Source organism: Anser brachyrhynchus (genome assembly GCF_964034855.1).
Source record: "Anser brachyrhynchus genome assembly, chromosome: 7".
Taxonomy (NCBI): domain Eukaryota; kingdom Metazoa; phylum Chordata; class Aves; order Anseriformes; family Anatidae; genus Anser; species Anser brachyrhynchus.
The window spans coordinates 15,647,247-15,670,809 of NC_137701.1; the positions used below are offsets into that span (position 1 = coordinate 15,647,247).

The 23,563-nt window shown below is 42.2% G+C and overlaps 2 protein-coding genes across 3 annotated transcripts in view; one reads left to right on the forward strand and one right to left on the reverse strand.

Moving 5' to 3' along the window:
* Positions 1–23,563, forward strand: part of LOC308198300 (uncharacterized protein) — a 240,330-nt gene that overhangs the window by 108,981 nt on the left and 107,786 nt on the right. The gene's annotated exons all lie outside the window — the stretch shown is intronic.
* Positions 9,078–21,833, reverse strand: ICOS (inducible T cell costimulator). The gene is made up of 6 exons (XM_080600573.1): positions 20,953–21,833; positions 14,925–14,963; positions 13,626–13,964; positions 12,648–12,760; positions 11,946–12,036; positions 9,078–11,426 (listed from the first exon to the last, which is right to left on the reverse strand). Exons 1-5 carry the CDS (start codon positions 21,008–21,010, stop codon positions 11,947–11,949), a joined length of 639 nt encoding a protein of 212 aa, XP_080456699.1. The 5' UTR covers positions 21,011–21,833; the 3' UTR covers positions 9,078–11,426; position 11,946.

The window sequence follows — 23,563 nt, forward strand, 5'->3', positions numbered from 1 at the left end:
GGCCTGTCTCCAGCCAAAGCTTGCACTACGGCTTTGGAGCTCTCGCTGTGCCTCTGCTCACAAACTGGATCTACGCTCCCGAAAAGCAGCTCCCTGCCCAGTGATGATGGTGCAGGTCCTGAAAGGCCCTTCTTTGAGGAGGGAGCCCCAACCCTGAAAGACTCCCAGCTTTCACTGGCTGTGTCCATGGGTGGGACCCAGAGGTGGAGAACCCACGCTGCAGGATGCAGGGGCATAGCTGGAGCAGAGTAACCTTTCACCTACAAACCTGAATGTAATTATGGTAACACTAAATATATTTTGGACCCCAGAATATATTGGGGTGCTCTGAATCCAGCACTGTGTGGGCTGCTGCAGGGAAAGTTAACTCCATCCCAGACAGACCCAGCACAACGTCATTTGCTGTGGGCAATCTGGGACCTTCTGAATTCCCAAGGGACGCTCACAGGCAAGTTGGTGATCATGACAAAGAAGCAACTTTTTGTTGCACACAGAACCCCTACTGTCTGGGCCCGAAGTACATGGACTCCGGCTGCCCTTGATACACCCATTGCAGGCTCTGCTTTGTGGTAAACAGGTTTTCGCACACGCTTGTTCATAGTCAAAAGGTGAAGGTCAAGATCAAAGCTGGATGTCGGTGCCTTATCAGCTCACATGCAATGAGGGCACGCTCGCTGTGGCTTCGCAGCACACACAGAGGCAGCGGGGCTGGGGTGACATCTCCGTGGCTGCAGCCTCCAGCCCTGTCAGCTTTGCTCATTCACAGCTGGGTGGGCTGGGAGCAGGTGGGGTTCAGGAGATGTGCAGAGATGGGCAAGGCTTTTGTGATTTTAATTTATTCATACTGCGTGTGCTGGAAGGGCTGAGAGGAGGAGTGAGGGCCTTGCAGTACCCACACAGCATTAAGCGTGCTTGCTGAACTGAGGAACCTCCAAATTACAGGCAGCAGACAAATGTGAAGGAGAAGGAGGAGAAGAATGAAACAGAACAGCAGAGAGAAATGGCATGTTAGCTCCTTGTGTCACTTGTTCTTTAGGAAGAAAAGTGACGGTACATATATGTATGTATTTGGGAACACGACAAGCAAGTAAGAAAGGGTGCAACAGTTCCATCCTCCTCAGAAACACTACAGCATATTTGATAGATTAAGTTATTTGATCATCAAAGTCTCACTGTGTTTAGATAAAATACAACTTCCAAAAAGAGATTTAGTTTGTAGGGTTTCAGTTCCTGGAAGCTGTGTGTTTAATAATTCATTTCTATATCACTAATTTTGTCTTGGTAATGTTGAAATCAATATTCTCAACACACAGACAATCTTGATAGAAGATTTCTGGCCTTTTTTCTTCCCCGAAGATGAGTCTTGCTGAAGTTGCTGATTTTGATCCCTGTCATGAGACACTGTCTGGGTTTGTTCAGAAGGCAGACTGCTAGTAGCAGCATATGCTTGCTGTGATTACAAGCAGGGAGAGTACCATCTTTCAGCAGATCTGCTTACTCTGTGCATTCAGGGTTGTATACTCTTAGTTTCATTCTGAGAATATTTCATTTATTTCTTGTTGCTGGTGGCCCTGCAGAGCAGTGACACACAGAGAAATGCTTCTTTTTTGGTTGGCCTCACCAGCTGAACTCCTAAACGAAGACCTGATTGTTCATATGTGCGCTCACATTACTGTTATTTTTATTTACTGTTATTTTTATTTACTGTTATTTACAAGCACCATTACTTGTACCACGTATTGCAGCACTGCGTAAGGATCCTGGCATCTCTCTGTATGTGTTCCGTGGGACTGCTCCTAGAGCTGTCCACAGGTGCAGATGCCAGCAGAACTGTGCTGTAGACCCAGATGCATACGCACAGAATCAGAGAATCAGCTTCTTTTCAAGCACTTTTCATTGATTTTCAGCCCTTTTTGACGTAGCAGAGAAAACTCTGTTTTAGAAATTTGTGCTAGGAAAGAGGCTGGCATCAGAGACTGTTTTCTGCCCCTTGCAACCCTCTGGGAATTCTCCACAGTTATCAACACAGTCAGTTTAGTCTCGACCTATTTGCTGTGCTGAACGCTCTTGCGGGTAGCCTGGAAAATCTGTATCTCTGACAAAACTTTAAGAGTCAGGGAAGGTTCCTAAAGAAAGCTAGTCCTGAAACATCCGGCCTGTGTAATGGGACCGCAGCGAGCTGCCAGGAAGGGAAGCTCCCAGGGACCTCTGGGGGCAGTAGGAGGGAGGTGGCAGTGAGAGCTGTGCTGTAGCGGTGCTGGAACCAGCCTGCGGAGTTGTTAGCAGTGACCACCTGGCAGCCACAGAAAAACAGCTTGGCTCGATTTTATTAGAGTTCATTTTACATAAGTTCTATCTGCAAATACAGGGAATGAATTTGGCTCAAATCTTTAAACAAACTTAATGAAAATCACAGAGCTTCATAAAACGTTTGACTATACAGCAAGCACACCTTGAAAGGACTGTGAAATTGGCATTATTTTGATGTCAAATCGAAAAACAAAGTAGCCAGATATAGCAAAAGGATTCACAGATTAACTGTATTTTAAGCAAATGTGACCTGAATTTCAATGTTTGTTAAGAAAGTCCAAGTCACTTGATTTCTGCATAGTTTTGTTAAAGTTTGTCCATACAGTTTACATTACGAAATTAAATGGCTTTGCAAAACACTATTTGAATACAGGTCCTCCAGAGGAATGTTGACTTCTCTTCTTCTGTTCAGCCTTGCATTGGTTTCTTTTCCCTTCCTCCCTCCAAGGGAGCCAGTTCAGCTGACAGGCATCGATTAAATCTTCCCTGAAGTGCAACAAAGGATAGTCCTCATCTGGCTTGCAGAGCAGGTCTCTCCTCTTCCACCGGGCTTCCTATATGAGCAGTGCTACATGCAAAACCCTTTCTGCTCTTCCTTCTCTCCAGAATCACAGAAGACACCATGAGCAGAGGCTTCTGCAGGGAAGCAAAGTAGGCCACTGTATCACAGGGCCCCAAGGGGGAATTCTGCTACACAAAGGAGGGAGGTAGGAAAAGGGGAAGAGAGGGAGTCTCTCCTTCCTTCTACACTCTCCGGAAAGCTTAAAGCTCCTTCTGCTATCCAGACCCCCCCAGTGGTTTTCATGTTGCTCCCATTGCACTAAGGCCTCACTTTGTATTCAAGGGTAGCAATTGGAGATAGCTCTAAACATGCTGAATAGTTTCTCTGCAGCAGTGTTAATCTGTGACACAGGAAACACTGGCAATATGTGAGATACCAGACAATGATACATAAAATGGTTGCGAAAAACCTCCCCAAATTCAAAACTGTCATAGGTGTTCCCTTGCCCTTGGCAGATACGGGTCCCATCTGTCCGCAGGCACAGGCAGTAGCCAGCATCCAGCTGCAAAATGCCTACTTGAGGTGATTTGTAACTGTGTCAGTAGCATGTGGCTTACCCAGTGCTGTGTGCTTTACTGAGCATCCCTCTGGCTATCAAAGAGCACCCCCAGGAGAGGTGGTCTAAACATCCTGCAGCAGGCTGAGGATTCACTGGGGAAAGGGAAAGTGTGTGGGAGAGAGAAATCGCTGTAAGACCTCTAGTTGCTGGCAGTCAGTGCGAAGAGGGACAAGCTGTAGTTCTGATTCTAAATCTGTTTTGGTACTTTACCCCTGAATTTTTCACTTGAAGTTCATAAGCAGTCCTCAGGATGGTACTGAGAGCATGCAGCCATGAGGCTTCAGGACTGTGCTACATCCCATCTCCAGCTCTGTGACAGCTGCAGTGAGTCCCCTGGTGAAGTGCTGCTCCCAGGCACATGGGATGTGAGACCATGGTACTTTAGTCAGGGCTGTGGTATCCAAAGCCAAACACCTATCCATTGGGCTGGAGAAAGCTGAGCATTTCAGTGTCTAAACTGTTTGATGACTCTCAGATTGCACAGGACACCAGCAGCTTACTGGTGAATGAGCCATGTTCTAGGTTCATGTCCTGACAACTCAAAAAATTTCCTTCCTGACCTGAAATCTGTTCATCCTGTGACAGTACTGGGGAACTCACCTGCTGGAGCTTCTGTATGCAGGCAAAGGAATTGCACTTTTCTGCCAACAGGCTCTTAGGGCAAGGTCTCTGGAAACCTAAGGGTGCCACAGAGCCAGGCAGGTTCTTTATGGATTGCTCAGTACAACTGGTCACTCGTTATGGATCACTCAGTTGGAGTATATCACTTGTACGCCTGAGAAATGCACAGATCCTCGTGGCTGTTGCTCTAGACTCTCATTCTTTGTCTGCATTTGCCAGCACCACAGAAAGCAGAGAAAGTGTAGCTTGAAAATGACTCAGAAGTGATTCCATGGTCATGTGGTGTAATGCTCTGGTTTGCCATCAAAGCAATCTGACTGAATGTCTACATTAAAAAAATCCACTGCGTACATTTCATTGCACTAGCTAAGCCGTAGCAATGCTTTTCTGCATGTTTTTATTCACAGCTGTTGTTTTTATCAGTGACAACTGACCAAGTGACGTTTTCTGTGGAAAGGGAAATGGGTCCCCGTTACTGGCACGCAATTCAGGTCTCTGAAAGGTGCTTTGGCTAGTTGTAATTACCGAAGGAGAGATGCAGTCTTGTGTTTGAATTAGTAACTGTGCCCAGTGTTAGAATTTTGTTTAAGAAGATGAATAGAAGCCTGTTTTCTCACAAAATGCACATTTTCTTCATCCTGAGTTAATAGGATATTTTCTCTTACTCAAATTCTCAGTGGAAATTATGATTCACGAGCTATTATTCAACACGGGTGACCATTTTCACTAGTGCGTCTGTTTTCCAGTAAAGAGCACACCTTTTCTCTAAACGGAAAGATTACCAACACACTTAGCAGGAAAGACATGGCTCCTTTCATCTGGGTCAGGGTCCTGATGGAGATGAAGTTTCCTTTAGCTTTTGAAGCTGGTGAGACAGATGCTGTGGTAGGAAGTGCCGCGTGCCTCTTTGCATTGGCTGTGTGAAAAAGAAACAAGGCGATACAGAAAAAGTGACTCTTCAGCTTGAAAGAGTTTCAGGTGGAGAGGTGCTCATAAGCAGCTCTCTCACACCCCGATACTGCGCCTTGGCCAGGCCAGGCTGCTCGTGACTGCAGAGGGTGCCCCATGGGTTAGGCACAGCCCCGGCAAGGGCTGATGAGCACCTCCACAGAAGGAAAACAGGTGCTATTAGGGCAGGGCAGCGTCCCCATCAGTCCCTGGTACAAGAAATGAAGCCCCAAGCCAGGGAGTGTTTTGCCGAATAAATAGATTGTGCTTGAAAGATTGTGCATATTCACCAATGCGTGTTTCAGTCAGTCCCTTGAGTAATCAGACATGGGTTTCTGTGATCTTCTCACTGCCTTCTGTGAGTCTAGACTTCTCAGAGGTGCAAGTACAAAGAGCAAAATAAAATTAAAACCTAACAAAAAAATGCTAATTTTTTACATTTTCCAAATAACATGTACAAAAATATACAGTTGGTCTTCATCCCTTTCTAGGACCTGAAGAATCACTCTAAATATCAGTATTACTGACTGGAAGCAAAGATACTTTTTGTTGTGGCAGTATGTCTTAAGAGTTGTTTATTTTAGTCTGTTGTAGTCCACAGAAGTTTTGAGCTTCCTCCTCCAAAATTCGACCTCAGTAGTCTGAAAAACTTAGGCAGAGTTCTCGTGAAATAGAGATTGCACCAGTTAAACTGCCACCTTGGGGGAAGGCTGTGTGTTCCCTCTTGCTCCTGTCAGCTGGTGCTGACATCATTTTTCCTTTTCACTTTTCTTGGTGTTTCAGACTTTTTTTTTTTTTTGAGGAGAAAACCTGGGGCAGCAAATGAGCCTTCTTTCTCCACAGGAGGAAAGTAATACCCCCTTGTAAGTCTTTGCACAATCCAGGCCTTAAGTCATTGCCTCAAATCTGAGAGACAGCAGCAAACTCAATAAGATGCAGTAAAGCTTGCCCCTGCAGTGTGTTGAGACAGGATGAAATATGGTAGGTGATGGATTTGCCAACAGAGTACTAAAAACTGGGAGGACTGATGCAGGATTTAATATGTGGAAGATGTTCAGTATTTCAAAGTTGTTAATGTTTGCAGTTTTTAAAAATGATTATGCTTGATGTGTGCAGCAGCTAAATCTTTCTCATTGATAATCAGAGCTGATTTATCTCTTTTTAAAAATTGATCTCAAGCCATAGGAGATCTTATGACTCCCAGGAGGAATTAAATAGCTCAGACATACTCATTTAGAAGATGTTCACTCCCTGACCTCTTCTTCATATCTCCAGTTCATACCTGTCCAGCTCATTTTTCCAGAAAAGCTGTTTAATCCTTCCCATTCCTTCATCTTCTCCAGTCACCCCCCCCCCCCCCCCCCAGTTGAACTCATAATCACAGAACATAAATACAAATCTCAAAATTTCATCTACGGGGGAAATGGGAATTTTTTATGACAGGCGGTAGACTGCTTTAGTGATAAAGGACTGGACAACTCAAAGGACTTGGGTGTATTGAGAGTTTCTTTGAACTTAGAGTCAAACCAAAACCAAAGACTTAGGTCCAGCTCCCTGGTAAACCTTGTATGGGCAGAAGTCCCCAGTAAAAAATTGGATTTATTTTTAACTCATAGAATCACAGTATCATAGAATCATTTAGGTTGGAAAAGACTTCTAAGATCATCTGGTCCAACCTTTAGTCTAGCACTGCCAAGTCCACCAATAAACTGTGTCACTGAGCACTACATCTACACATTTTTTGAAGATCTCCAGAGATGGTAACTCAGCTACTTCCCCGCACAGACTATTCCAATACTTTACAACCCTTTCAGTGAAGAAACTTTTCCTAATAGCCTACCTATGCCTCCCTTGGCTCAATTTAAGACCATGTCCTTCTTGTAGTGTGGGGCTCAAAACTGAACACAGCATTCAAGGTATGGCCTCACCAGAGCCAAGTACAGATGATCAATCACTTCCCTAAGTAATTTCAGTGACATGTACGTTTTCTGCTTTTATTATTGATACGTTCTTCTGCATGGCAAGTTGTAGATTCACGTGTGTAATGGACACTACACATGTAAAACACTTTATGAGTAACAGTGCACAATATCTTCAGTTTAGATCCTTGTTCTGATTAGTTTCCTTTACCCTAGTTCCTGAGCCTCTTTTCCCCTAGACTTAAAAAAACTTTGTAAAATCTGTAAGAAGTATGGCAGAATTTGAAACTACTTGAACTTTGAAGGTAACAAAATACCCATGCTAGGGGAAAATGGCCCATGACATTTCATAATGGCACTTCATTCACATATATTAGGTACAAAATTCCAATCTTGAATCCAATCATTAAACTCCAAGAGCATTCAGATTTAGGGTTCATAATTCAGGCTAGGAAGATAAACTTGCAAAATACATGTTGAGCTTTGGATTTCAAACCAACCCAAGATATGCAGGTGTTCTAAATGAGATATTCTTGTCATATATCCGTCTTCAAATTTTAGAGTGGCTGTAGTTGTCATCTTTAAAATCTTTCACCTGTTCACATTAGATCATGCTACCTGTTCAGCAAGATTAAGTTCAGCTTGCTTTGCTCCAATTGTAAATTTTTATTTCAGGTCTTAACCTGCAAGATTACAAGTAGTTCTTTGCCACACAAACCTATTTGGTTTATTGACTTACTGACTTCATACAGTCCATACAGGCACGGACCAGGAAGACGTAAAGGACATTAATGAGTGTAAATAAATATATATGGAGCAACTTGCAGCAAGGATAAATCAGAATGGCTGAAAGCATCTTACTGATCCTGGATCTTGTTACCTATTGTATGACAGAAACTGATCTTACAAGAGCAGGAAAAATGATTGAAAAAGGATTTTGCTTGGTGCTGTTCTAGGAGCCAAGTCCTTTTTTCAGTGATTTTCCCCTTAAAACAGTAGAAGATGAAGATGGAGAGGCCCAGCTTGTAGAACTCACCTCACGGACTGCTATACAATTGGAAAAACTCTGTTACAATTCTAAACCTTTACATGGCAAGCAAAAAACTTAAGTTGAGATTGTTTCTTAGTAGTTTATTTTACCCCCCAAACTCTGATTTTCTGAAGCTTATTTGAATACTATTCACACTTCTGCTTTCTTGAAAGGGGATTTTCTAGAAGGGTTGGCTGAAATATTCCTGGTTGATGTTTTTCCCATCTGAAATGATCTTTTTCACAAAACTGGGATTTTCCAAAGAAAGTTTTGACTTTTTGAAATGCTGACCTATGAGAATATCAGACTTTTTATTTATTCTTCTAAACTCTTTCTTTGTTTGTTTTATTTTAATCCCTTTTTTTGTCACTCTGTAAATTCAGCTCATGTTACTTTTTTCATAGATTTTTTTTCTCATTTTGCCAATATTTTTCTTCTTCCAGCTCCTTTTGATTAGGGGGTACTGAAGTGACAGAAAGAAACTGAAAAATGTCCAAAAATAATCCTAAACATTATCTGTATACTGCACAAGGGATTAAAAGAAAGCAACAAGAAATGGGGCTATAAGAAAAACTACTTTTTCATGAAAATAAAAAGAAACAAACGTATTGAAAAAGCATCATTAATTCACTGCATGGAAACAGCTCTAAATTTTTGGTTTTCACTTTTTTTTTTAAATCATTCTTTTCCTTAGTACTTTTCCTATTTCCCACTAAGTTCCTATATGGTGACTGCCCCTGCCCTCTCCCTGTTACACTGTGGAGGTTGTAGAACTTATTTCTTTCATATGGCACGCAGGCACTCATGAATTTTCTTAAGGACACATGGTATAATAATAAAAACAGTTTTATTAAGAATAAAAATTTCTCTTAAAAAAAAAAAAAAAGCAGAGATAGAACCTGAGATTTCCCAAAGCTTTGTTACAAGGGGTATAAACCATTTCTCTTTCTAGAGCACAGTATATTTTGAACTATCATAGAATCATACAATATCCGAGTTGAAAGGAACCCACAAGGGTCATCGAGTTCAACTCCTGGGTCCCCAAAGGATCCCCCCCCTTGGAAAATAATAAAAAAAATCAGATCATGTTTATCCTTTATCCAGCAGCACCTCAAGGCAAACCTCAGGTTTTTCCTTCTTTCAGAAACTCTTTATTCCATGAATTTCCTTCTCAGTCTGATGAAAGTTTCTAGAGACTAGGACTCTCCACTGTTACATAGAATCCTATATCCAGCATTTATTACAAGCAGTAAAGGTTAGTTATTTTCACTGATAATTTTAAAAGCTAATTATTTCACCAATAATTTTCAAAATGGTGAAGTCAGGTATTTGTGGGTGTACAGAGGATAGTTTTGTTTTATAGGGAAGTTAGGTCAGTTGGCAAAGTTATTTATTGGAATGACAGAAAAGAATGTAATGTTGGCCAACATGCCAGGGTACCCGTCTACATCTCTGCCTAGGAGCCTGGTTATCTAACCAGGGTAGCTGCTGCAAAATTGGCAATCTCTACTTCATTTGGTGCTGTACTCATTTCCCCCTTGCTTAATGTCACAGCTTACAATTTGCACCTTCTTCCTGAAGTATCTCTATGTATTTAGGTTTTTATTGAGGAAATACCCATTCCTGACTTACCAGCAATGTCCCCTTCGTGTCTGATCATCCCTCTTTTACCCTGTCAAGTTTGAAACCAGCCTTCCATTTGCCAGACAAGCAGGCTATGCATCTTTCAACATAGTGTCCTCTGACCAGTATGTGTTTTGTCAGTGAATTACAGAAAGACTCCATCAATGCACCACTCTGCAGCCAGATGGTATCTGACAACATATCCAGGTTGGATTCCCAGTTGGTCATTTATGATCCAAGTTTTGGTGGATTTCACAAGTAGCATGAAGTTTCATAGAATCATAGAATGGCTTGGGTTGGAAGGGACCTGAAAGATCATCCAACTCCAACCCGCTGCCATAGGCAGGGATGCCACCCACTAGATCTTGTTGGCCAATGCCCCATCCAACCTGGCCTTGAACATCTCCAGGAATGGGGCATCCACAGCTTCTCTGAACAACCTGGGCCTCACCACCCTTACAGTGAAAAATTTCTTCCTCATGTCTAGTCTAAATCTGTCCTCTTTTAGCTTAAGACCATTCCCCCTTGTCCTATCATTATTTACCCAAATAAAGAGTCCCTCTCCATCATTTTTATAAGACCCCTTTAAGTACTGAAAGGCTGCAATGAAGTCTCCCTGGAGCCTTCTCTTCCCCATGCTGAACTTCCACAGCTCTCTTAGCCTGTCTTCATAGGAGATGTGCTCCAGCCCTCTGACCATCTTTATAGCCCTCCTCTGGACTCGCTCTAACAGGTCCACATCTTTCTTGTGCTGGGGGCTCCAAACCTGGATGCAGTACTCCAGGTGGGGCTTCACAAGGGCAGAGGTGAGGGGGACAATCCCCTTCCTCAACCTGCTGGTCACACCTCCTTTGATGCAGCCCAGGACAAAGTTGACCTTCTGGGCTATATTGAAGACTGAGCAATTTTCAGAAGGTCAAGTAACCCCTAAACCCACTGGGGAAGTGGTAAAGGTTTCATGTCAAACCACAAGAGGAAAATAATTGCAAACCAGAGTCCACGAATACCCTGCCCTTATGGACACTGTTGTATTGGTGCTGTAAGATATGTGAATAGGAGACGTCATGCCTCGTAGTTTAGGGACTTATCCTGTAGGTTTGGACTGATTTAAAGAACGATTGCAGTCTCAAAAGTAATATATTACTATTTTGGAAGAAGAATTCAGAATTTAATTAAATAAGAGGAGGCCTATGGTGTGAATGGCAAAGATGTACTGCTAGCACAAATGCATTGGAGCGTACCTGAGGTTCTATGTCACAATAAAGTCTCTGCTGTGCTCTCTCAGGCAGGAGAGCATGTGTGCATACCACACTGGCCTAATGTGGTGCTAAGAAGTTTGACAGTGGATCTGAAGATGACTTCATAGCATCGTGCTAGACTAGCCCTAATAAAAGGGCTTGTGCAATACATTGACAGCACTTCATGGCTGTGCCACTAGGAATGGCATTGGAGGTAGTCTTTTTTTTTTTTTTTTTGTAACCAGTGGAAAGTTACCATAGAGGAAACTGTAGAAAGTAGAAGTTGCCTCTAGCACCACTGCAAGAATCTGCTCTCAAGCAAACCCTATATTTTCTTCAACTGAAAGCTGACATCTTTAACACATTGTTAGCATTTCGTGTATAAGTCAGTGGATCAGGCAGCGTGCCAGTTAAGACACAAGGCTAGAGCAAAACAGAGTTTAGAGCAGTGGTAGAGTGGGTGTCTCATGACTGAGCACAGTACCATCCTGAGAGCTCAGGGAGGCAGAAGGTGAGGAAATGTTGATTTCCCATTTTCCAGGGTTTTCCCATTGTCCAGGTTCAAGTAGCTGGAAACTTCCACTGCCAGAATGTCTATGCCACAAGCAACTTAAACCTGGAATAGAAATGGAGAATTAGTTATGTGCAACCCACATGTGTTTGAATCAGTCCAACCTCTCCTTCTGTTCTGTATCCAAACTGCTTCTGGCTACAATGCAAGGATTTAAGTAGTTAGGAAATTCCTTGCTCCCTATAGATTATTCCCTAGCCAGTAACCCTGAGTGAATCTAGTAAATCTCTTGTGTCTCCTTGGGTAGCACACACTATCTGAAGAATCTGAACGGAACAGTTTTACATGCCTTCCTCATGTATAAGATCATCACTTGGCACCGATGCAAAGCAAAACAGTTGCCTTTCTAGGAACCAGCCCACCATTCTGATTCAAAAGCTTTCCTGAGATTTTGTTCTGTTTCCCCTTCCTGCTACATGGCAGCACGAGCTGCTGCGCTGATCCCTTCTTCCCACCCACCCACCTAGACTCAATGGGAGGCACAGCAAGCAGCCCTGTCCCTCCCAGAGAAAGCCTTGCAACAGTTAGAGGCAAAAGTTCAAGTACTACTAGTCTTAATACAACCTCAGATTCTTGTTTTTTTTGCTGCATTCACTGCTGCCATGGGCATGTATTCACTGTTGTACTCGTGGGAGTTGGATTCACACTGCTGATTCTGCAAACAGAGAGGAAATGCCATGACTTTAATTTGTGGTCACTAACCTCCACCACTCCTACCTTTGTTCTTTAAACAGAGCAGTTAATCTGACTGTTTTAAGTGTGAATATTAAAGTCAGAATAGACAGGCACTCAGGTAGAAAAGTTGGAATAGAACAAACTGAAAATGAAAAACGCACTGTCCAAAAAAAAAAAAACTAATGTCCACAGTCTCCTTTCTTCCCTGAGCCAACTGGTTCTTTGTTTAAGTGGTTTTGCTCCAGAACAGAGCTGGAATTGCTCCACTGATGATTTGTTTCCCCCTCTTGAAGAAAACAATCAGGTGAATTGCTTACCAAAGTAATTTTGCTGACCTGTGCAGCATTTCTCTTCTTTCCTTTAATTCCCAGCCCTTAAATCAATAGACAATTCTGTCTTAGAAAAATTAAATCTGAGCTGCTGTCATCAGTGAGTGAATTTCAGTGGTAAATTAACAGCTCAGTCTCTTTGTCAAAAAACATATCACGTGCTGAGTATATGCCTGTCCCACCCTCTAAATCTCATTAAATCAAGTTCCCTGTCCATGACCCTTGGAAGGAAGGTTGTGCAGAATCTCGTAGACTTGCTTACCTTGTTCCTTAAGCGACAGGCTGCTACACAGCAGACACAGGAAATCATGGCAAACACAATCAGGCCAATAGTCACCCATGACATGATTCCCAGTGAAATGCAGTCTTCCTTATCTGGAGATAGGGAGGCAAAAATGTCATTGCTGAAAATCAGCACTTTTTATTTCCCCCCTGCAAACAACTTTTCAAATTATTTCCCATCTCCTCTTCATATTAGAGGAAACAGCCAAAGTGTGCTCTGGAGAAGGATTTCCCCGAGTTGAAGAGCTGCCTTGGAAAAGTGTATTCAGCAGGAAACAGAACGTCGCAGTTTTCCCAGAAGGAGAAGTGAAAGCCTAACTGCTGGTACACAAAGCTAAAAGTGTAGATTGAAAAGAAACCAAGCCCAGACTGAGAGCATGATGATATTTCAGACTTGAAGATCTGAACAAGGTGTAAGCACAGGTAATTTAAAGGGCAGCCTGGTCAAAAGAAGGGAGGACTTTGGCAGTCATGTTTGGGTAGGAAGACAAGTGGAGGGGGACACAAGATCAACCTTGTCCAGATCTCAGAGAAAATATGATAGGGCATGAAACAGCTAGGAATAGCTATGAACATCTGGCTGTCAGGAAAATGGAAGTGGACAGCAGTGGAAAACAGCACCGACAAAAAAGGATGGCACAGCCTGATTCTGCAATCACCATGTGTTAAGTTCAGAGGGGGATAATAGATAATTTGCCCAACCACAATTTTAGACGCAGCATTTCAGCTTTTATCTATGTTTAGTCCTGGCGTTGAGAAATGGGAAAGGATAGAAAGGGAAGGACAACAGACAGTACAGTATTGCTATTGATCTGTATGGAGAACCCTTCCTGAGTACTTTTATGCTCTCTTGGAACTCTCCATGTGAACTTCAGTCACACTTCTCACTGCAGTGTAGCTACACCCAGTGTCTGTTTATCAGTAAACCGAAGTGAGGGGAGAAGGGAAGTAAACTTACCCTGGATGTACAAATAAGTTTCTTTCAGGCGGCAATCTATGTAAGGAGGGGGTAAGAACATCTCCAGGCAGTAGGTATAAGTGTCGATGTGCTTTCTTTCCAGATTTGTGAGTATGAAAGTGGTGCTGGTATTTGAATGCTCTGCCTGACAGTAGGTGACGTTACTCTTGGGGATAGCTTTCTCCTTGCTCACATGGAGAGCACAGATCTCCTTCTTTTCGTGCCCTTTGAAGAGGGTCATGCTGAACTCACTCACATTTTTGGGGTTGTGGAATATGAACTTAAAGTTTCCACTCTTAAATTCCACCATCACCTGGGGGTCAGAGACATGCAGCTGATCTGAAAACATGAAAATAATAAGTGCAGTCACTCAAACAGCAATGAAGAGAATCCCTAAAATGTTAAGAAACTCATTCAAACAAAGCAAGTGAACCGTGTCATAGAAACTTAAAACACGTATGTACTCAGAACAGTCTGGCTTTGCCACTCAGCCCTGTACTGTGAGATACCAGTGCATCGTTCTGGTCATGTCCCACATTACAGAGAAAATAAATGAGATAACTCCTTGCCTGCTATCTGCTATGGGGCTGGACAAGTCTCTGTTAGCATTGGTTCGATGACTTATTTCATAATATTTAAAGGCCTCCTTCGACCAAACACTGAGACATATAGTCCCTTCCACAGTCTTCTTGTCCTATTCATAGATAAAACAAGGTGAGATGAAAATGGTGACAATTATCTCTGGTTTAGGGTTTGTAATCTGAACCTCACTGCTGTAGCTGAAAATGCAAAACAGGATTTGAACCCTAAACTCCTACATAAATGCCTTAACCATAAGACCTATCTTTTCTTTTGAGATAGTGGTTTGGGGCATGCCATACAATTTAAACTTAATTACTTAGATGACTATATGACCTTTACCACGAACATGAGGACATGAGTAGAGGACAAATGTCACTGTGTGCATGCATTCACATGCAATCCAAAAATCATATTTGACCTTCCTGAAAGCATTGACAGAAAACATTGACAGATGTTATACAACTCTCTCATTCTGCAAAATGTTTCTATTTTTATTTTCTTGGAGAAGAAAAAGAAAGCAAACTGACTGAGGACCTCCTGCTACCTCACAGTTTGACTTTTGTAAAATCAGCAACCAATAGCATGGGGAATGCCCTCAGAAAAAAGATGTGTTAAAGTGTGCTGTAAAAAAATGACAGCCCTCTTCCTCAGAGACAGTATTTTCTGATCTAGATTGGCACTTGAAACCATATACCAAATTATGCGAATGTGTCTTACCTATATTTTTGCACGGTCTTGATGAGCAGGTATCAGCTCCTGAAAAATAAATTGTTTCCTCTTTAAAATTCAAGAAGAGAAATGCAGGAAGAGGGGCTGAGCCATGCGATGTTAAGATGCTGAAGTTATTTTCTAATGTTAGTACTTGTGTCGTAAGCGTATCTGATCTTGTCTCAGTGCTACACTGTAAAATCCCATGATATGATAAAATCACAAAGTATAAAAATAATGTAGAAAGAAATTTAATTGAGCAAGAATTAATATTGATAACATATATAGCATTTAGAAATTCATAAAACACCTCTGCAGAAGGAATAGGCGTACTTAAAGAATAGAAACTGAGATGAAAGTAGAATTTCCCCAAAGATAGTGAGGAAATCTATCCCAAATTAAAAAGCATACTCTTGTTTTCTTGTGAATCCAAAGTTGGCAATAAGTTAGCATTATACTCTGTTTCCAGACCATAGTGCCCATTTTGTTCTATGTTTGTTCTGTTTCCCAACACTGCATCAAAACAGCTTCTTCTGGCACATCCAGAATGAATAACTGGAAGGTGCTCCAAGATATGCAGCAAGAAAATATTCATCAGCGCATGCAGTTTTCTGTTTGAACTTTTTCTCTTCATGATTATCAAGCTGCATTCAGTCTGTTGTGCTTAGGCAGCCTCTGTTACAGGAGCCCAACACACTTTTATTAATTATTTAGGACTTCTTTAAGGTGCTACCTCCCTCACCACCCACTATGGCAATACTGAGAATGGAATTTTCTGTCTGAGTTGGCGGCATGCACTGCTTTAAAATGGTTTGTGTGTCATTAGTAGCAAGCATAGCTACTTTGAGCCTTTTTTGCATTGCTCAAAAATTAGAGGTTTATCTCCTACGCAGACAGGTAGAAAAAAACTGTATCAGCCTTTCCTGTCTTCAGGTAGTCTGAGCAAATTCTTCAGAGGCTGCTTAGATTGAAATACACTCTACATCAAGATTTTTTGATGTTAAGGAAACAGGGGACAAATACTTGAAGGCTTTCATAGATAATCATACTCTTGTTATTGCTATGTGGCAGTCTAGATCCATGCAGAGTAGGTTCCCAACTGTGCTGGGTACTGCACTGATTGCACAGTGTAAATAATCCTTTTCCCAAGGCACCTGCAATCCACGACATCCAGCCTGCACATGCCCAGGAACAGAAGATTATTCTCATTCATGTAGTGTTGTATGCTCTCAACTCTCTTCTTGGACTGAGGCAACCTTTTGCTGTCCACGCTTTTTTCTGCTTTGAATTCTTGCTCCCCAATTATCACCACTGGTAAGGGTGTTGCAATGAATTATACTTGTTTAAAATATCTTTAGTGTGACACATAAGCTAATGGACTTGTGGAAAATGCTTTGTGATGTGTAGTTGGAAAGCAATACAAATTGTTATCCTTTTTTTTATTGATTCACCCAGTTATCACATTCTTCCTGGCCTACTGTGCACAGTCAGTGGCCTTATGTCACACAGCGACAGTTCAAATATCTGTACTACTTTCAGGACTATTACTTAAGTGTGTGATAACAGACAAGGTATCTTGTACCACTGGTGTGAAGATAAGACAGACAAAACACAACTTGTCAACCCCCATTGAATTAAAGCTCTCGATACAGACAGCGCAAGCCCTCGGAAAGGCACACGGCCTGAAAAGCTGAAAGCAAAGGTCAAATAAGGAAACGCTTCTTGATGACTTGCGTGCTGAGTGGTGAAGGAAAGCAGCTGCTGGGAGAACAACATTTGAAATAAAGGTCTTTTAAAATGCTCTAGTTTCAGTGGCCTGTGGGTTGATAACATATACCTTTAAAATTAGTCCCAACAGCAGATAAATTATTTAGGGACGGAAAGAAAACAGCGAGTGTATTGATCTAGCAGAAGCTAGGGAGAGCAGTGTATACGTGAGCTGGCCTGGTCCCACCTGTAGCTGACCGAGGCCTCTACCTTTGCCACTTGACGTCAGAGAGGAGAGGCAGATGCTGGCTCAGGGTCTGGGCAGCTGCAGAGCCAAGCAGTCCCAGAGGCCCCCGGCACCCCAGAGGGCAACGGGGCTGTGCTACTCTGCGTAAAGGAACAGCTTGGAATTTCATGCCTCTGATCGCCTCCAAGAACAGTTCAATTCTGCTGTTGGCTAATGAAATTGCCCTTTCATACTGGGTGGTTTAAAATCTTTGTCAGAGGATCATGGTTTTAATATTTGTTTTTAATGGAAAAGGGCAGAGCGAGGTGATTAAGCGTGAAGTTCACGTGACCCTGTGGCAAGCTGAAAAATTGTTTTGCATCCTCTCAGGCCCAGAAGCTGTAACTGCCTATTTTCATGAAAGGCTCAGTAATGTATTTCTGTGAAGGAACATTTCAGTAGAAGTAATATAATTAGTATTCTTCTGAAACAAGTGACCACACAGAAGAGTGTGCTTAGCATAGTATAAAGGGAGCGTATTTTAAAATGAGTGCCTGAGATTAAAACAGAATTGTCTACATGGGTAACCACAATGAGTGAGATCCAATATGAATTTCCAGCTCACTAGCTATTCTGCATCAAGTCCTGATGTGAATGCTCTGTCACTGCATACTAAAAGGTAGTTTATTCCCCCTCCCTACGGCTGATTGCTCTTCTCCTGTTCCCATTTGTATTGGTTCATTCCTAGGGTAATCCTATGGACCCTGTAGCACTCCGAGGTTAATGGCCAGATGCGTGTCATTTGCCAAGCTCCTATGAGAATAAATGTACATTTAGGGGGGTGGAATATAGGAAATGGAGGTTAAAACATCCACTAATATTGAGAGATTTACTCACAAAACCTCCCTAATACTACCACAAAAAATACGTGAATAAAAGAATACATCCTGTTAGAGTTGAAAATGAGCAGAAGAACATCGCTGGTTCAGCAGTAAAAATGCTTGCATTTGGCTGTAAGGTTCCTTTTGGTATTTTTCATAAAAGAACTAATGCAATTGTAATATTTATAACAAGAGGAAACAAATCTTTCAGTGGTTTCCTAAGTGTCACACTGATGTTGTGTAGAGCTGTTCCTAGCTCACCTCTTGTCAAGTAGATGCGAATCCAAGAGACGAACTTGTGTATGAGAGCAGCATCTTGTTATGTCCAACTATGAAGTGTGTGTGTGTATGCACCCTATGTTTGTGTGTACTTACAGTCCTGTACATTTCTGTAAGAGATTACCTGGATAACAAGTATGTCTACCTCAGCTCCTTTGATAGACATTTTTACTTTCATCTTTACTGCAGTGGGAAAGTACTTTGTCAGAGGCTTGTGAATTTCTGCAGTTGTGGTGCTTGGATGAAGAGGCCACTAGAAGGCAGGTTATTTTCATTTTAATGGGACTGCAACTTTGAGCTTTCTCATTGCTCTTCAGCAGACCCAATGCTATTGGCAAACATCACAATCCATTACATATTTGGGTCTTAACAGAAGTTTAAAAACCACATTTGATTAATTTTGAAACTTGCATTTTGAAGTAGGAGAACGGAACAGAACAGGGATAGGATAGGATAGGATAGGATAGGATAGGATAGGATAGGATAGGATAGGATAGGATAGGATAGGATAGGATAGGATAGGATAGGATAGGATAGGATAGGATAGGATAGGATAGGATAGGATAGGATAGGATAGGATAGGATAGGATAGGATATTCTTGCTTGGTTTTATTGCATTTTGTTTTCTGTGCCCCAGCTCCCAGAAACTAATCAGCTGATTAAAAGAACAAGCATAATTTTGCTTGGGTGTGTTTGCCACTGAAAATGAGCAAATAGAGTGTAGACCCTGCTTTTCAAACACGCATTTTTGTTTTATTATTACTAAAAGTCTGATGGAAACACACACCATTTTTAAGTTGCTGTAGCTTTTAATCTTTCAAGGCACTCTGAAAGATGGCACTGTCAATTCAGTGTCATTAGTCACGTGCCTAAAACTAACATGTTCCTGTCCTGCAGGAATCAAGGGTTAAGAGGAAGGCAGTCCTTCTGGGCAGAGCAAGTAATGGCCAGAAGTACTCTAGGAAACTATCTGAATTATTTCTATGCTATAAGATATGTTGTAGAATGTAGAAACTATTATAAAATATACCACTAACACTGCAGTAATTGCTGGTAATGTTTCAGACACCCTTCTGAGAAGTGACCATGGCTTCATCCGGTGTTGACAACAGGAGATATGTGGGTAAACAGTGATAATAGTTTGCAAACGTTGGCATGCAAAAACTCATGTACAGCATTTCATAGCCAAGGGCCTCAAGTGCTATGGAGTCCTGCAGCTCTGTACTCCAAAATCCCATTGCCTGTGTTTGTCTACCTAAGAAGCTCTTACAGACAATTTCTTGGTCACAATTGGTTTACCAAATTGCACAATACACACACACACACGTATATCACCTTCCATGAGGTATTTACATTGAAACAATATCCACAGATCAGAAGTAGAGCTTGCTAATAACTACATTAAAACAAAGAGACAAACAAATAGACAAAAAAACCCACGCTTTTAAATTGCTCTGTTTTTACTCCCAAGAATTTGCCACAGTGCTGGAGTGCTAGCTCACTCTCTAAATGAGGGTGTCATACTAATGTGTCTTACATAAAGCTGCTATTTTACAGCCTTTTTCTTTTTAGCAATAATGATAATAATTAGTACTTGTTATACTGAAAGCACTGTAAAAAAAAAAAAAAAAAGTGAGATACCATTTCTCACTGGAAGCAATGTCTTTCTTCTGCCATCTCCTCTGCCCAGACCCTGCCCAAGACCTATTCTCCGTGTTGGAAGGAAGGGAGAAAGAAGGGGAAACTGCCGGTATTAGACAGAACAATTATTTGCACCCTTAAAATTCCAGCCTATTTCTTCCAAGGGAATGACCTTTTAGATGGCTGCAGCCACATGTAAAAGCATGCTAGTGAAGTATACCTGCTAAATTGACTAGCTGAGAAATATGTAACAAAATTGAGAGGATGTGTTTGTTAGATTTAAGATGATTTTTCAAGGAGAAAAAGAACAGCTTGTGTCCCTTTTTCGATACTGTCCACTATCCTCCTTCCCTGTGATTTCACGCATTTTTCAATGTCTGAAAGCTCGGTATGCTGTTGCTGTATTAGTTAACCTTCGGAGGGGTATCTGCATTGCCTAAAGAGCTGGAAACTAGCTTTTATTTAAATGAAAGCTTAAATTCTGTATGAAACCTCAGGACTACTCAAATTCTACAGAAGGACTTGAAACCTACCCTGAACCTATCCATCACTGAAATTTCAGAAGCGAACATATTCAATAGCCCTTCGCATGACCTTCAAACAACATGTTTAAATAACGAATGCTTCAGTTAGTAACTCTGTGCACTAAATCTCAGGTCTCAGATAAATGTGAGCTCTGGTATTTTACTTTACATAGCTATTACAAAACACTGAACCATGCAAAATGCTACATCCATGTTTATGGCTGGACTGAGATCAACGCTGCCACCCTGCCCCTTCTCAAACACAGCGTTAGGAGAGCTACACCTCCTTTTAAGTCTGTCCGCATTTCAAGCCTGCACCAAAATGATCTCATCCACCCTTCCATGCCATATACATTTTTCACAGGACAAAAATTCCCTGCTCAAGCATGACCAGGATTAGTATCAATAACTTAGTGTCTCTTTATTAAGCCATTCACCGTCACGCTGCTCTAAGACATTGTGCCCAGCAAGGGAAGCTGGCTGGAGCACTACAGTCTAAACAGCTAGAGGATAACACTGAGCAGATGAGCTAAAGAATACAGACAATGAAAACTTGTACATTTTGTCTCAGACCAAATGCCCTTTCTGGCAGGAATTCTCTTCCCACCAGCTCTAGTGATGTTAAAGTCAAGAGCGGTCTTTTTGCAGCTGTTTCCCTTAGTTATCTCTATTCCTCCAACCCCGTGCTATCAGACCTCCTTCACTGCCTCCCTTCTCTGGGTGGGCTATATTCCATAGGGACATCTACTGCGAGGAGAATAAGACAAACTGCTACTCACCATACAGGGCTCCAAACTGAAAGCAGAGGAGACAGAACGTTACAGCGACCGACTTCATGCTTGCCTGACACACAGGCACCAGCCTTCTGTCTGCTGTGAAGATGGGGAAGAATTCTTGGGTAGAAAAGGAAGTGGTTTGTGGGCAATGGGGGAAATTATATGATAGTCAGAAGGACTTTTTAATTTAACACCTGACTACGTTATAGCTATGTCAGCATTAGCTGTCGCCCACACCTGTGGAGTTTGCTGCTTTTTTTTCCCCCCGCCTCATGGCTTGCTGTCACAGACAGGAAGATGAAAGATTTTCGAACATTACCTTTGATAATCACTTCCGCAAAGACTGCTTCTGGTGAAATCTGTCATGACAGAGGCTACCATCACCTACAGCACGCTTCCTGGAGAGAGCCAGTTATTGGTGACCTGTTCCTTAAATTAACTTACTGTATGTGTATGTTTGCCACTGGCAACCAGGCTTCCCCCCCACCTTCAGCTGGGCTTGTGCAACTGGTGGTGTTGCTCTGTATGGAAGCTGATGGCCAGTAGGGGAGGAGGCTCATCTTTGTCCTGGACCTCGAATTCAGTGGAAGAACAGACCCAAATCGCAGAAGGATCCGCTCAGCCCTGTGACATCCTGGAGGCTCACTTGGATGTAAAACTTCCACCCTTGAGTTCAGGCTTGCTCTGGGTGGACATGAGAAACTCCACACAACTCTGAGTGGAGGAGATTTGGCCCAGAGCCCCAGGACCTTAGGGCAGAAGTTTCTCTCCCTCCCTCTCCCTGCTTTTGTGCAGCACACTGTACTTTGGCCTGCAAACGTCTATGTTCAGGAAGTGGTTTGGGACCCTCTGGGATAAAATGTTCTACAGCCATTTAGATCTGGCTAATTTTAGGGCAGATACTATGTTTGAAAAACAGCTTCTTTAGTAAATGAGATGCATTTAGCATTCCTGACTGTCATATACATGTTAGAAGACACAAAGGACTAATTTTGGTGCCTGACAGACATTCCTGCGGTTGATGTCCTCGTAATGGTCATGCAGTGGTACCCCATAATTGTGAATAATAGGATTGGGTTACAGATTCTCTCCTACTTTGTACTTTGTGAATAAGTCTTCAGCCGTTGGTTTACTCTTCCTCAAAAAGTGATTTAATTTCATTACTACTGCTAAAGATTTGTTCACATGGACACTGGCAGAGAGTTTTACTCTCTTCAAATCTTTGCAAATCCCTTCAAATCTTTGCCTTTTGTTGAATGAAAATCAGAGCTAAGTCGGAGTCAAGTCAGGATTTGATCTAAATTCTCAGCTCAGGTCTCTGGAGCCAAATGCAAGCAATTCTAACTAGAGAAAGTTTCTGCAGTATGCTTTTAATTCTGCAGCTCAAGAGTATATGAAGGTTCAAGCAATGATAAAGCTGGGAGAGATACACCTGACTCCTGAGCTTTGCCAGTGAAGTTATGACCCAGGTTCCAACCTACTGAGGTTCCAGGTAGCACCACCTTTCCCATCCCTGAGAACAACTTACGGGAAGTGCTGAAACACAGAGGAGCCTTCTCCTGGGACAGGACCCTTATTGCTCCCTAAGTAAGCCTGATACAAGCAGCAAGAGAGACTGATAGTAAAAAGAGCTGCTGCTGATGCAAAATTAATGGAGGAAGAGGATCACGTGTGAAGTACTCCCACTGCCACCTTTGGGAGAGCTTGCTGACATACCAAGGACTAAGTCTCTACAAAGACTACTGCTGGCTGGGAAGGCCAGTAAAGGTGCAGGGGAATGTAAGCATTTGAGCAAGGTTTTAACTGTTTTATGTAGAAATGAGCTTTAAAACAAATCAGGATTGCTGGGGTTCATAAAACATGTTGGCTTTCTTCAAAATGTAAACATTTTGCCAGGAAACTCTTTTTGATGGAGATTTTTTTTTTTTTAACCAGCATAGCTGTTTAGGAGCATCTTACTTCTTCCCTCCCTTCTCTGGGACTTCATCAGTTACACGGATGCAGAAAAGATGATTACGCATCTGTTTCCCTCCTGGAGTGAGAGTAGCTACCAGTGTAGCTTGGTTGACATAAGCTATGACAATTGGAGCAAGTTCCACTGCCCAGCAAATAGGTTGTGTTTGTCCTCTTTCTCCTGTCCTTATAGCCTCAAATATGGAGTTACCCCTTTACTTTTCTGTTTCCCAATAACTTTGGAACTGCTAGAACAAACCACTCCCATTGTTTCAAAAGGATCCAGCCCAGGATACAGTTTGGAGTACTTTTGGCAGCAGTATGAAGTTTGATGAGGATAATTTTATTTATTTATTTTTTTTCCTTCAGATAGTTGAGTGTATTTGATGATGAGCCAGCAGAGCCTGGGGCACTCAGTGTTTGTTCACAAGCTGAGAGACGCAAAGTCTATCTCAGGGCTGAGCATGAGGGATGCTCACCTTGTAGTCCCACGCCAACAGACGCCTTCATTGCCTTTCACCCTCTTTACTCTTTCCGTCTTTGCCTCCCTCCTCTGTCATGCTTTTGCACCTCACAAAGACACTGTGACTGCAACTAGAAGTGTTTCTTACAAATACTACAGTTGGTTGCAGTTAACCACCTGGGACAAGCAGCCTGTTTC